This window comes from Cloeon dipterum, chromosome 3, assembly GCF_949628265.1.
Source record: "Cloeon dipterum chromosome 3, ieCloDipt1.1, whole genome shotgun sequence".
Lineage (NCBI taxonomy): Eukaryota > Metazoa > Arthropoda > Insecta > Ephemeroptera > Baetidae > Cloeon > Cloeon dipterum.
Window position 1 is genome coordinate 4671585 of NC_088788.1, and position 12543 is coordinate 4684127.

Genomic DNA, 12543 nt, shown 5'->3' on the forward strand with positions numbered 1-12543 from the left:
CTACTTTGTTTGAAACTGCAAAACAAACTTAGAATTCAACCAATAAATTTTGATTTAAAATTTGTTTTTGTGTGTTGATTTTCACGTACGCAAGAAAATTTGATTTAGATATTGGACCTGACAATCTTTGGAGAGCAGGAGTTAATTTAATTTCGCACTGTTTGCCTAATTTCTCTCGTGAGAAGTGGAAGAAAAATCCAGAACGCAATCACTTACATTAAAACAGCAAAGTGGCACATCTATCGCATTGAGATCCAATCACGCAAACAAACAATTCTTTTCAATCACAATTTCCATCCGCGCCTTTCAGATGGAATCAATCAGCGCGAGAAAATAAAGAAGAAATTGAGATGGAATGGTTTTTCTTCTCAGCGGCGAGTCCAGCAGCAGACAGAGAGGGCGCATAAAGCCGTTTAATAAAATCCCATCATTGGCTGCATTGTTTGTTCGCCGTCGTTATTATTGAAAAATAACAGCGCGGCCGTCGCGGGAGAAGAGCGTAGAATGGAATAATAATAAAATAAAAAGATGCGGCATGATTGAGGCCGGTCGCAACAAAAACCGGACGGTCGCTTGCTCTTTTTCCTTATATTCGTAAATGTTGCGGGGTCATACACATGCTGTCGAGCTGCTCTCATTTTTATTTGTCCTGCCTGCTCGTGAATACGACGAGCACAAAGCCCTAAACCCCTTGCTCCCCATATCTCTGGCCGGCTCGCAATTGGCTGTTTCAATATTGCGAATGTGCTGTGTGCGGCCGTGAAATAAAGCCCGATGCCTATTTTTAACTCGCGCAGATACATTACGCTGATGCGGTTCGCTCTCGTGCAATCGTTTGTGTATATGAAAATTATTATTGCCCGCAGGCAAAGCTGTTACGCCGCTCGTTAAAAATGCATTTGGTTTTGTCCTCTCGCTCGCCACACCAAGCTGTTTAAACATTCTATTGTCGGATTTTTTTTATTAAATAGCATCGTGGTGTTTACTGTTGCAACGCAAACATCATCGATCTGAATATACAATTTAAAACTTGTTGTTGTTGTTGTTGTGATTAAATTTCTAGTGCAAGTCTGTATAGGGCTGATAATACTGATAAGCGGGAAATAACCAACAACTGCAAATCAAAATGAGGAAATGGCGCAGTGCGCTTTTTGCTTCACTCTGCATCGAGTGGTTAATGTAACGAATGATGCAAATTGAAAATTCCACTCGAGGCACATGCTTTCTCTCACTCCATATCATTTAGTAGCATATATTATATATTTTTTCATGTTAAAGCAGTGACGAGATGAATGCTTTATATAGAGTTTTGTGGTAAACTGGACAAAGATAAAGTACAAAGTTGCTGCAAGAGTTTCATTAAAAACGAATACTCATTTTGTGCATTTTTATCTTTATGACAGAACGTGTGGTTGTAATTCATGCAAAAAGGTTACTCAACTTGAAATTTTTAATTGCGTTCTGAATTAAATTTATGTGGCAACCTGAAAGTATAGCTGTAAACTGAAATTGCACTGCTTGACGAAGTGCAAACTAATTTTATCATGCTTCCTTAGATAAAGAGCTACAATTTGCAAGATTTAATGATGGCAAAAATAGTCTGTGAAGTCCTGGTATGACCATAATTTTTTTATCACCACCTCACATGCCATATATTTAGCCAAAATATTATAAAAATTATTTTACATATATGTATCAGAATCGAAGAAGCCACAGGAATGTTCGATTGTTGAGAGTAAACAGCTTCAGTGAAATAGGTTGTTAGATATTAAGCCAAAACGCAGCGGGGGCCAGATATGCGATAGAATTGGTTCGCACTGCGCAGATCCAAGATGGCGTCTGAATGTGGGAAACAAAAAGCTATCGTTTGGATTGCCGTACGAGGGTCAAGAGTTTGTTTTTACGATCCAAAAGACACAATTAGTGCAAAGGTATGCAAATTATTCTTTTCGCGCATTTTCACGTGTCCGTTTTTTCGCGCCATACTCCACTGGACGCCATGTCTGTGCGTCGCACGAATCTAGCCCCCGATGCCAAACCGACTTGACAGCGAGGAAACATAATTTCAGCATTTCTCAAAACCTCCAAAAAATCAAAGATATCTTCGGGGGAGTCTCTTCAAACTTTCTGTATAACAACTTTGATATACGAAGAAAAATGTTTTGTGTACAACCTTTCAATCGAAATAGCGGATAAAGAGTCGGGCAATCAGGTGATCAAATTTGAAAAGCAACCAAGCTAAAAGCTCTCGAGTCATGGAGCCGCAGCTAAGAGCCGAGTTCGCCCTCTTGACTTGCGAGGAAGACAGCCAGATGGTCTCCGGGGCGGCTTTTTGACAGCAGGTACAGGGAGCAAGACGTCTCTCGAAAGGGAAGAGAGAACACTCAAAAAATTCGAGTAGCCGGCGAGAGAACGGGAGCCGAGAGAAAAGGAAATAAAACAAAACTCTCGGCAGAGCAGCGACCGACGCCGTTGCCGCCGCCGCCGACATTTTTGCGCGTTTCGCCGAGCGTAAGGACAAAAGCCAAGTTGGCGCAAAAATGAAGAGAGAGAAGGAGGGAGAGAGAGGAATCACGCAATATTTTTTGCACAAGCTGCCGCTCGACGGCTGTTCGCCAACTCGACGCAGACGAGGCTCATTATCTGCAGCCTCTTATTTATATTTGCTCATTCCCGGCGAGCGACGGCGGCAGCACAAACGACACGACGAATGCTGCCGGATTGCTCCTCCGCGCGCACATTCACTGCGTAATCAGCTCCGTCGTCGGCAGGAGCGGATGAGCGCGCGCGAGAAACACCGCAAATAACACAAAAGTTGCTTTACCAGCTAATGGCTAACAACTTTTCCCTTCTATTTTTTGACGTTAATGAGCAGCGTGCACGGTTTTGATACATTTAAAGCAACAACAACAAAATTGTAAGCCGACTGCCAGTTTGTTTCGCGCAGATCAAAAGCAACGCAGTGACTAACAGTACCTTTTTCACTGAAAAGCTGCTTGCGGTAAACCTGAAAGAGGGAAATTTCGTTCGCTCCAACAATGACTCTTTGCCAACGTGAACAGTGCTCCGCCGGATATCAGTTTCCCCTATTCAACAGCGCAAGGCTCGTGTTTTAGCAGCGAGCACAAAAACAGTTTCGAAAAGATGTTTAGGCCTGATGGAGTGAAGGGTTATGGGAGTCAAAGACGATCGATATTGTTGAGCCGTCAAATTTAATACGCTACAAATAAGGTCTTTTGAACGAACTTTCTTTCAAAAGCTATAAAAGAACATTATCACAAAAACAACGATATTTCTGCCCACTTCGGTGATGAAACCAGAACTGTCTGGGGAAAAAATAGAAAAGTGCGCCAATTCACCAGTTGCATAAACTCTTGGTGTTTGAAGATGCCAACAGATGGCGCCACCGTATACTTTTTTGTAATAAATTTATTTTAATGCACTTCCGCTGCGATTTTCAGACTCAATCCTGTCTATGTGTATTCTTCACTTAATAGGCTTTCTTTTGACGTGCTGATAACCAAAATCAGTCCAGCCATTCGCCGTAGAATCGTTGGGAAAGCTTTTATATTTCAAAACATTGTTTTTTACGATTCTACGGTGATTGGTTGAACCGATTTTGGTTTGCAGCACGTAAAAAAATAGCAAATTAATTGAAGAATGCACAGTAGCTAGATTGAGTCTGAAATCGCAGCGGAAGTGCCTTAAAATCGAAAGTCTACAGTGGCACCATCTGTTGGCTGCTTCAAACACTAAGGGCTTATAAAACTGGTGTATTGTAAAAATTTTGTTAGTTTAATTTTCAAACAAAATCTTGGAGCTTGGAGATTTATCACAAGTTTTATAGCTCTGCCTAATCATTGCCCAGCTCAAATGTAAAGCGTTTAAATATAAAAATTGAATAGAAGTTCAGAAATAATTTGTTTTTAGGATCTGGTGTCCCAAGGAGATAAATATTAAGACGGTTTAGCTGTTTTTTTATTTATTATTATAATTTTTTATTTTAGAAGGCTATAGTACTATAAATAAAAATCATTGTTGTCAATTGCCGCCAAAAGATGAGCTAAAAAATTCCCAATAACGACGCTGTTGTGAGAAATCACTTAGGTTTCCGTAAAAATCCAGTTCTGTGAATCCCAGAACCATTCCTATATAATCATCAGTCATTTGCGGTCGTCAGAACAACCCTTTCTTTGACAATGAAAGCAGGCAACTGCATTAAACACGATACCCCTTTTTTGCCTTTATCCTGGCGACGACGAGCGGTGCAAACGCCCATTTCGGCTCTTAGTAATGAGGTTTGGGTTACAGCGGGCGCGTCGTTACGTTACTCGTCGGCGCGGGCGGGTGTGCTGTGCGTGCGCCCTTTGCCGCGTCGTCGGGCGTGCCGGCCGACTCGCACACAGCACACAGCTCGTTGCCCGGGTGTAGGCGGTATACATATAGCAGCAAAGGCCTTTGCCTCATCAGGTGTCAGTCATATAATTCACTTAATTAACAGCGCCTCCCGCTGCGCAAGCGGATATTTCTTCTCTCCGGGTGATTTATCATCTCGCCAAGCGCCCTCTCTCTCTCTCACTCCACGCGTTTGCCTCTTCTTTATTTACACGCGCGCACAGCACCGTCCTTAATGCATAGATTGTCCTGCGCGACGGCCTTAAATTACACCGACTGAGTGAACGCTCGCAATTTCAGCCCCCCGGGCCCGCGTGTGCGATGAGAGCGAGCGGGCGACCGAACTGAGCCTGTTTATATTACAACGCCGACCTCGCTGTATAGACACCGTTTTTAATTGCAGACCCGCATTTCCTATTATTATACGCTGTGCATTCAGCTATTGTCATGCCCTGCCAGGGCTGAATAGGTGTTCATGTGAGTGATATTAAATATATATATATATATGTCCACAAACTAATCTCAAACTGTGGGAAGTTTTGAACACCAACAGCACAGAGGTCTATGAATTTTAGATTTTTTTCGGAGCAAATTAGTTACTTTTAAATACATTTAGATGGGTTTTTATGCACTTTTTGATGTGCAATTCCAAAAAATTTGATAATATTTGAATAATGTTTTTTTCCTAAAGAAATTTTATGAATTTAGTGCGTGGCACCGGGGTTGGTCAGGTATGAGTAGAGTATGGCGGGAACGTTTCAAACGTAATATGAAATTTATCATGAAAATAGCTTCAGCACAATGAATATTTTTGTTATTTCTTTACTAACAGCTGATTAGCCCCGGTAATTGGCGAATCGACCGTTAGATGGCACATCGGGCTAATGGAAAATGTAACAAAATACGCGGGAATGAAATTATCAGTTCGGCACGCCTCTTTTTTTACGCTTCTGATTGGCCGCTGGACTGTCTCCTGATTGGCCTCCATTATTTCGACGCCATATTCACTTCTGGCCGGCGGGAAACCAACACTGATCGCAACCCGGCCCCTGGTGGTGTGTGGAAATCATTTTTTCACTTAACAATTTTAATAAAAAGTGATATTTAACTTAAAAAATCGTAGCCTATCAGAATTTTAATTAAAATCGCCGCTAGATTATAAAATTTACGACAAACGCAAAAAAATAACGAGTCCAGTATATAGGAGTTAGGAAAAAAACAAATAATGCTTTTTTCATGAGCTATGCATTTCAGACAACAAATAACAAAATGTAATATAAGCTTTGAACAATAAACCAACGACCACAGAAAATACGGTTCTGTTTTATTGTACGCGACATGAATTTTTGTCCTCACAATGTAAAATAATTAACTATACACACCACAGAGTAGTTGAGTTGGCTGATGATTGAAACACAGCATAAACATTCCATTTCCATTTGTTTTGCATTCAAATGAGAGAAATGGAAACCGTTGTTATTTGCGTCACATCTAAAATATTTTGCTTTACAAGAAACAATGTTCATATCTGATTTTTTTGGGAATTTTTGCTTCGTTCATGAGGAAAATTGGCTCAATGGCAAATGAATACTGGCTCAGAAAGTGATTCTACTCTTAGGAATTTTCCTACCTTTTTACTGAAGCAGTAAATAGAATATTGTAGAACTTTCCTCATTAAAAATGATCTAAATAGTCAGTTAAGTAGAAGGTTAGAATAATATTGCGAGTGAAACCGTTGAATTCCCATTCTAAGAATAAAAATGCTTTTTCCTTCTGGAAACCTGATCCCACAACATTATGGGAATTTTTCTGTCTCCAACGTACAATATAACAATTACATTCCCTCCCACTGAAAAACATCCGGATCAAATTTACTTTCTTGTTATCAAGAAACAACTTTCCTCCATTCAAATGTATCTTGTTTCGATGAAAGCGGCTGATAAATGTTAGACTCTGTTGTTGCCGTGTGTCAGGTTCAAATTACTAGCAAAGAACAACAAATGTAGACACTGACTGAGGTGTTTGTCTCCGTTATTATTTCATCTCCGGCAGACAATTGCGGCCATCTGCTGTGTTTCGTGCGCTATAGCTTCTCGAGCGCGGCTGCAAAAGCGCCGGTGCGTATATGTGGGGCCAGAGTGCTCATGGCTGTTAGGCGTTGCGGGCGAGCGTTTCTGCCTGACAAAGAGCCATTTCGGCGAGCCTGCTGGTGAGAAAGGGTCATACACATTTATACACTGCTGATAGCCGGCAATAATGATAATGGCTCGTCCTGCAGCTGCAAAGATGGCTCTCCCAGTACACAGGGGCAACCTCGATTTGCTGCCGGGGCAGTGACACACACACCAAGCTCGACTCGTGTAATTCACAATCTGAAGCTTTGAAAATTCAGAAAACATTTATTTAATTAATCGTAAGATTTACATCAATATTACAATGATAATAAATTTTATGCCAGAAGTTTTTAGCAATTTTTCCTCCAAGATGATCGTTTTCAAAGAAAAATAGTAAATTTTTGTATTAAAAATCAGCGGGAGCCAGATGTGCGATAAAATTGGTTCGCACTGCGCAGATCCAAGATGGCGTCTGAATGTGGGAAACAAAAACCTCTCTTTGGATTGCCGTAAGAGTGTCAAGAGTTGTTTTTTCGATCCAAAAGACACAATTAGTGCTAGTAATGCAATTATTGACGAAAACTTGGTTCTTTTCGCGAATTTCTACGTGACCGTTTTATTCTCAACCGGATGCCATATCTGCGCGTCGCACGAATCTGGCCCCCACTGTTAAAAATTAAATCGATGTTAATTTTTTGAGTTCTAAGTGTACCAACATCCAAGTCATGCATTTATTACCACAATTCATAAAATTAGCTTACCTGCATTGTAATTTACAGTTCAGTTATCGAGCTTGTAATAAGAATACCAGGATTTAAAAAAAAATGTGCAATCTAAATTGCAGTCAACGACAGGCAGTTCAGCTTGACCTTCACGCAGGACCTAAACCAGTCTCTCGTTTTATTTTCCACTTCCCTTGACTACCTCTCGTTTTACTATACGGTTCCGAAAATTATGCTCAGGTTTTGTGCCCTGGAGGGGGATCGAGCCGTGATAAAACGTTCTGATCACGCCTTTGCTCCCCGGGTTGAATCATTATTATCTGGCTCGCACAGCCCCCCGGCCAATGCGCCCAGAGACCGTTCTGGCGTGTCGTGCTTCGGTTTGTTTCGCTCGTATGTATATATATATAGTCAAACTTTAAACTGACCAAAGAGAAGGCGCGCGTGTGTAAATTCTCGTCTGAAGAGCCGAGCAGCTAACGAACAGAATTAGTAGGGCCAATTTGGCCGAAGGGCTTTCCAGACAAATACAAATGGAGGTCTGCCCTCAGCGCCCCAAACTTTTCCTGCTCGGACGTTTATCTCGGAGACTTTTAGCTTTTGCTCCGCCGAACCTGCTTTAGATGCCCATGATGATTATCTCAAAGTGGAGAGCAGTTTTGCGCGGAAATTTTCTTTGCTTCTGGCGGCTAAAGCTGTTTGGAACAAATACTAATTAAAACTTTCTTGTGTTTTGGATATGAATGGCTGGTTTAATTAATTGGACGGTCTCAGTTAATTACTCCAGAAAAGCACGATTGTTGTTATTTTTAATTTTAAAATTATTATTAATTGAATTTCAACTGTCAGGGAGCCCTTCCGCTTGCTCAAATTAAATTGTTACACTCTTGCAACTCTTGCAACATGCTCAAAGGCAAGAAATTTGTACGCCAGCCTGGGCTTCGTAATTTTTATTAAAGTAGACTAAGCACCTCTTAAAAACAAACATAAAATAACCAATATTCATCTCGCACCTCCCTAAAATCCGTTGCTAAAGGAGGAGTTTAAGCAATCAAACGACCTTTTAAAAGCATCCGCAACGCTATCAAAATTTCCCTCCTCGGGGCCGGGGAAATTAGCACGCTAGTTGATTCTGCCATTAGCGTTTCCATTACGGTAACGGCGGAAAAAATGCGGCAGGCAGGCAAAAATTAATTAAAATACAGACTCCCCCGGGGCGCAGGGGACGCAGGAAAACAAAGCAAACAAAACATAGGCGCACACCGGCGCGCCAAGACTGCTGAAAAATCGATGTAGGGGTCGAAAGTTTATCAGCTGGGACTGCCTGCGTTTTATCCCTAATTTTTACGGGCCATGAAACATTTTTATATTTTGCCAGATCAGACAACAGTTCATCAGGTCGCGTGCGTTATCGTGCGCACTAGCTGCCGAGTAAAACGGCCCTAAAAGCCGGCGATGATCGTCGCCTTCTACGACGTACGCTGCCTCGAATTAATCTGCCAAAGGCACAGCACCGGGGCTTGTCGTTGTGCGCTGGAATGCGCGCACGAACACGCTGACAGACCGACGACTATCATCTCATCGCCTTACATGTAAAGCTCGCGTTTTCAGCTGCCCTCTCTTTATTGTAATTGCGCCGAGTTGAAGCCGAGGCGTAATGACGAGACGCGTAATTTGCGAGACGAGTCGGGATTTTATGTCCTGCCCAAATGACATCAATTTTATCCAGATTTTCTTTTTTTCTTTAATTTGCGATAGAACTAAATCACCCTGTGGTGCCAGGACGAAGTTTTTTACGAGTGTTCTAAATACATAGTTATAAAATGTTTTAATTAATTTAAAAATTTGATCTAAGAAGGCTGGGATCTCTCCAAATTTTAGAAGAAGAAAAGTGTCAAAGAAAAGCACTTCTTTTCCTTCAAGGTTAAAAAGTAAAGAATTGCTCGAATAAAATTTAATATTTGCTATAGGAAAATTTATGTTTTTTTTTGTATAGACTGGAAAAATAGACAAGCATGAAATTATACCCAAAATGTACAGTAATTTTGTGTTAACAGGGGATTTAGACGTAATTTAGGTGGTTTTTGGCTCTTAAGACGGTCATAAATGATTTTAAATACGTGTTTTTTATTCATATTGCGTGATTTGTGCACATTTAGAGCCTAAAAGTTAATCAAAACGCACAGAAAAATTAATGTTCGTCTTAAACTCCCAACTAAATACACTTTAAATTTTAAATTATGACACAATGCGATAACCTTATTAGCTTCTAGTTGGCCTTCATTGCTGAAAAAATGATAAAAACGTGTTAAGGAATTTCAGAACTTTTAAATAGCAAAGTTTGAATTTATACTTTTTTCTTTTTGACCTTTTTAGCGCAGAAAATGACGGGCTAGCGGCAGTAAATTTCATAAGGAGTCTTTTTTTATGCACGCCTGGAAAACTTATGTTTTTACTGCACCCATTCCACGATATTAGTTCAAACGTAAATCTCCCACAGAAGCAAAATTTCCATTCAAAATAATCGTTTTATCTTGAAATTAAAGTGCTAAATATCCGGCACCAACTGTGCACCGGAGGATGAAAGTGTGAGATAGATATATATAATACTGCCTGCCGAGATAAGCCTGGTGCTTGCAAACAAAATGAATCCGTTTTAAAAAGGGGCACTTGCCGCTCCATTTCCTCAATAAAATGCAAGCACAAAACTTTTCTTTTACGGCACTCAGTTCGTTGAAAACTTTTGCTGATTCCTGTTTGTGTGTGTGCCAAGCGCGAGTATGTATTTACGTGCGAATTGGTTTGGAATTTCAGCTCTCGTACGCCGACACGCACCCAATGTTCACGCCGGACAACTTTCCCAACTTCTTCCGAATCGTGCCGAGCGAGAATGCGTTCAACGCGCCCCGTCTGCGGCTGCTGGAGGCCTTCAACTGGACCAGGGTCGGCACCATCTACCAAAACGAGCCGCGCTACTCCTTGGTGAGTGCTTTCCTCTCGAATTTATATAAAACCGCTCCCTCCGTGTGCGTGTGCATGGTGTTTCGCCGGCAAAATACAGAGACCTAAACCATCGGCGCATGGTTGCCACATTCCAGTCCTCCGGCGCTTTTCCAAACTTTTCATGGGGAGCCAGAAAATTGCTAATGAATGTGATTTTGTTAATTTAACTCAAACAACGAAGCTAATTAATAATGGAATTTGTTTTGAATTGTTGACAGCAATTTTTTATGCAATGAATATTTTTTGGGCAAAGGTAAAAATGATTTTTCCAAAGCTCAAGCAATTCACCAGTTGCATAAAACCCTAAGTGTTCGAAGCCGCCAACAGATGGCGTCACCGTAGACATTAGATTTTAAGGCACTTCCGCTGCGATTTCAGACTCAATCTAGCTACTGTGAATTCTTCAATTAATTTGCTAATTTTTGACGTGCTGAAAACCAAAATCGGTTCAGCCAATCGCCGTAGAATCGTGAAAAACTATTTTTTGAAATAAAAAAATCTTTTTCAACGTTTCTACGGCGAATGGCTGAACCGATTTTGGTTTTCAGCACGTCAAAAATAAGCAAATTAATTAAATAAGCAAAATAGCTAGATTGAGTCTGAAATCGCAGCGAAAATGCCTTAAAACCGCTTAAAACAAAAATTTTAAAAAAGTCTGTGGTTGCGCCATCTGTTGGCGGATTTAATAACTAAGGGTTTATGCAACTGGTCAATTAGAATTTTTTTAAATATATAATTTAATGTAGCAAACATACTTTTGATTAATTGTTTTTCTATTTAGAAGAAAACCCTTACTCAAAAATTAAAGAAATCGTCGTTGTCCTCCGCAATGGAGTGTTAAAAGCCTCTTTGTTTGTTTCAAGACTCGCATATATATTTTAAGATCTCAACGACCTGGTAACCATAGCATGCTGGTTTAAACTCCTCCCAGCAGGATGTATCCACGCGGTGCTTAATCGACCTCTAAGGAACAATTGGCAAAAAACGAGCGCATTTGTTTTAGTTTCTGAGTTATTCCTGTTTTTGCAAGTAGTACGCCGACAGTCTACCCGTTCTCCGGAGGGCTCGGTTTTTTCTTTGCGTTTGCTTTCCTTATCTGCAGAATGCCACGAGTTTATACATGAATGTGCGCTTTTATTTATTGTGTGATGCGCAAGCAAAAAGATTCCAAAGGCACTCCGCACTGGTAGCTCTTTGATGTTTTTGCAGAGCCAAATTAAATTTTAAAGTCACAACGAGGTTCTTTCTGTTGGGCTAAAGAACCGCAAACGTACACACAACAACCCGGTAAAAAATACAAAGAATGACTTTTGCTTTCATTCTTTTGAGATTACACAATTGGGCGGCTTAGCTTGATTTTTTTTCGAATGATACGATTTTACGTTAACGTATCATGAATATTTAAATTTTTTCAAACAACCAAGAGGAAAGATTTCTTGTAAAATATAAATTAATGGAAAGGCTCAACTCTCCGTGAATTTACTCAGTACGGAGAAAATTACCTGAATTTTCAATTACTTCTTTTTCTGTTTTATTTTATAAAAATATTGTTTAGCACAGCGGAGTCCAGATTCGCGCGACGCGCAGATATGGCGTCTGGTGGAGTATGGCGCGAAAAAACGGCCACATGAAAATGCGGGAAAAGGACCAAGTTTTGGTCAATAATTTGCATTTCTCTTAACTAATTGTGTCTTTTGGATTGTAAAAACAAACTCTTGACACGCGTACGGCAATCCAAAGAGAGCTTTTTGTTTCCCACGTTCAGACGCCATCTTGGATATGCGCAGTGCGAACCAATTTTATCGCACATCTGCCCCCGCTGGTATAACAATCGATATTAGTTGGCCACGCATGAGTCGCTTCAATCATTATTAGTGAAGATGGAGCGGCAATGCTAAAGAAAAACTTGACAGCAAAATTAATCCCCATAGCTGTTGCGCAGCGTTAATTAAAAAAAGAGTTGTTTGTAGTCGTTGTGCTCACAACTGTTAGCCTGAGATAAAACGGCAGCAGTTATTTCCGCCTAGATATCTTTGTCAGCGACACGTCTGCCGGCCAAAGTGGACATTCGCACCCCTGAGACCTAGCGCAGGGCTGCGAAAAAGCGTCGGCGTTTCATCTTCGCCAACGGCGCTGCCTTTTTGCATTATTTGTCTAGACACTCTCGCTTTGGGTGGATAAATAAACTGCGCGTGTCAGCGCGAAAGTCATTCCCAACTCACGGGCCCGCCTGTCACGGCCAACATAGGTGTGTGTGTGTGTTTTATCCCGACCATTAGCCTCACCCTTTGTCAGAAGAGTGAGTATGA

At 40.9% G+C, this 12543-nt stretch overlaps 1 protein-coding gene across 4 annotated transcripts in view; it reads left to right on the forward strand.

Annotated features, from left to right (window-relative positions):
- The window catches only part of GABA-B-R2 (gamma-aminobutyric acid type B receptor subunit 2), a 162239-nt gene that overhangs the window by 118959 nt on the left and 30737 nt on the right, over positions 1 to 12543 (forward strand). For all 4 annotated transcript variants that reach the window (XM_065483636.1, XM_065483638.1, XM_065483639.1 and 1 more), the window contains one exon: positions 10046 to 10213. In XM_065483636.1, the coding sequence (XP_065339708.1) occupies positions 10046 to 10213 (168 nt within the window). The remainder of the gene's footprint in view (positions 1 to 10045; positions 10214 to 12543) is intronic.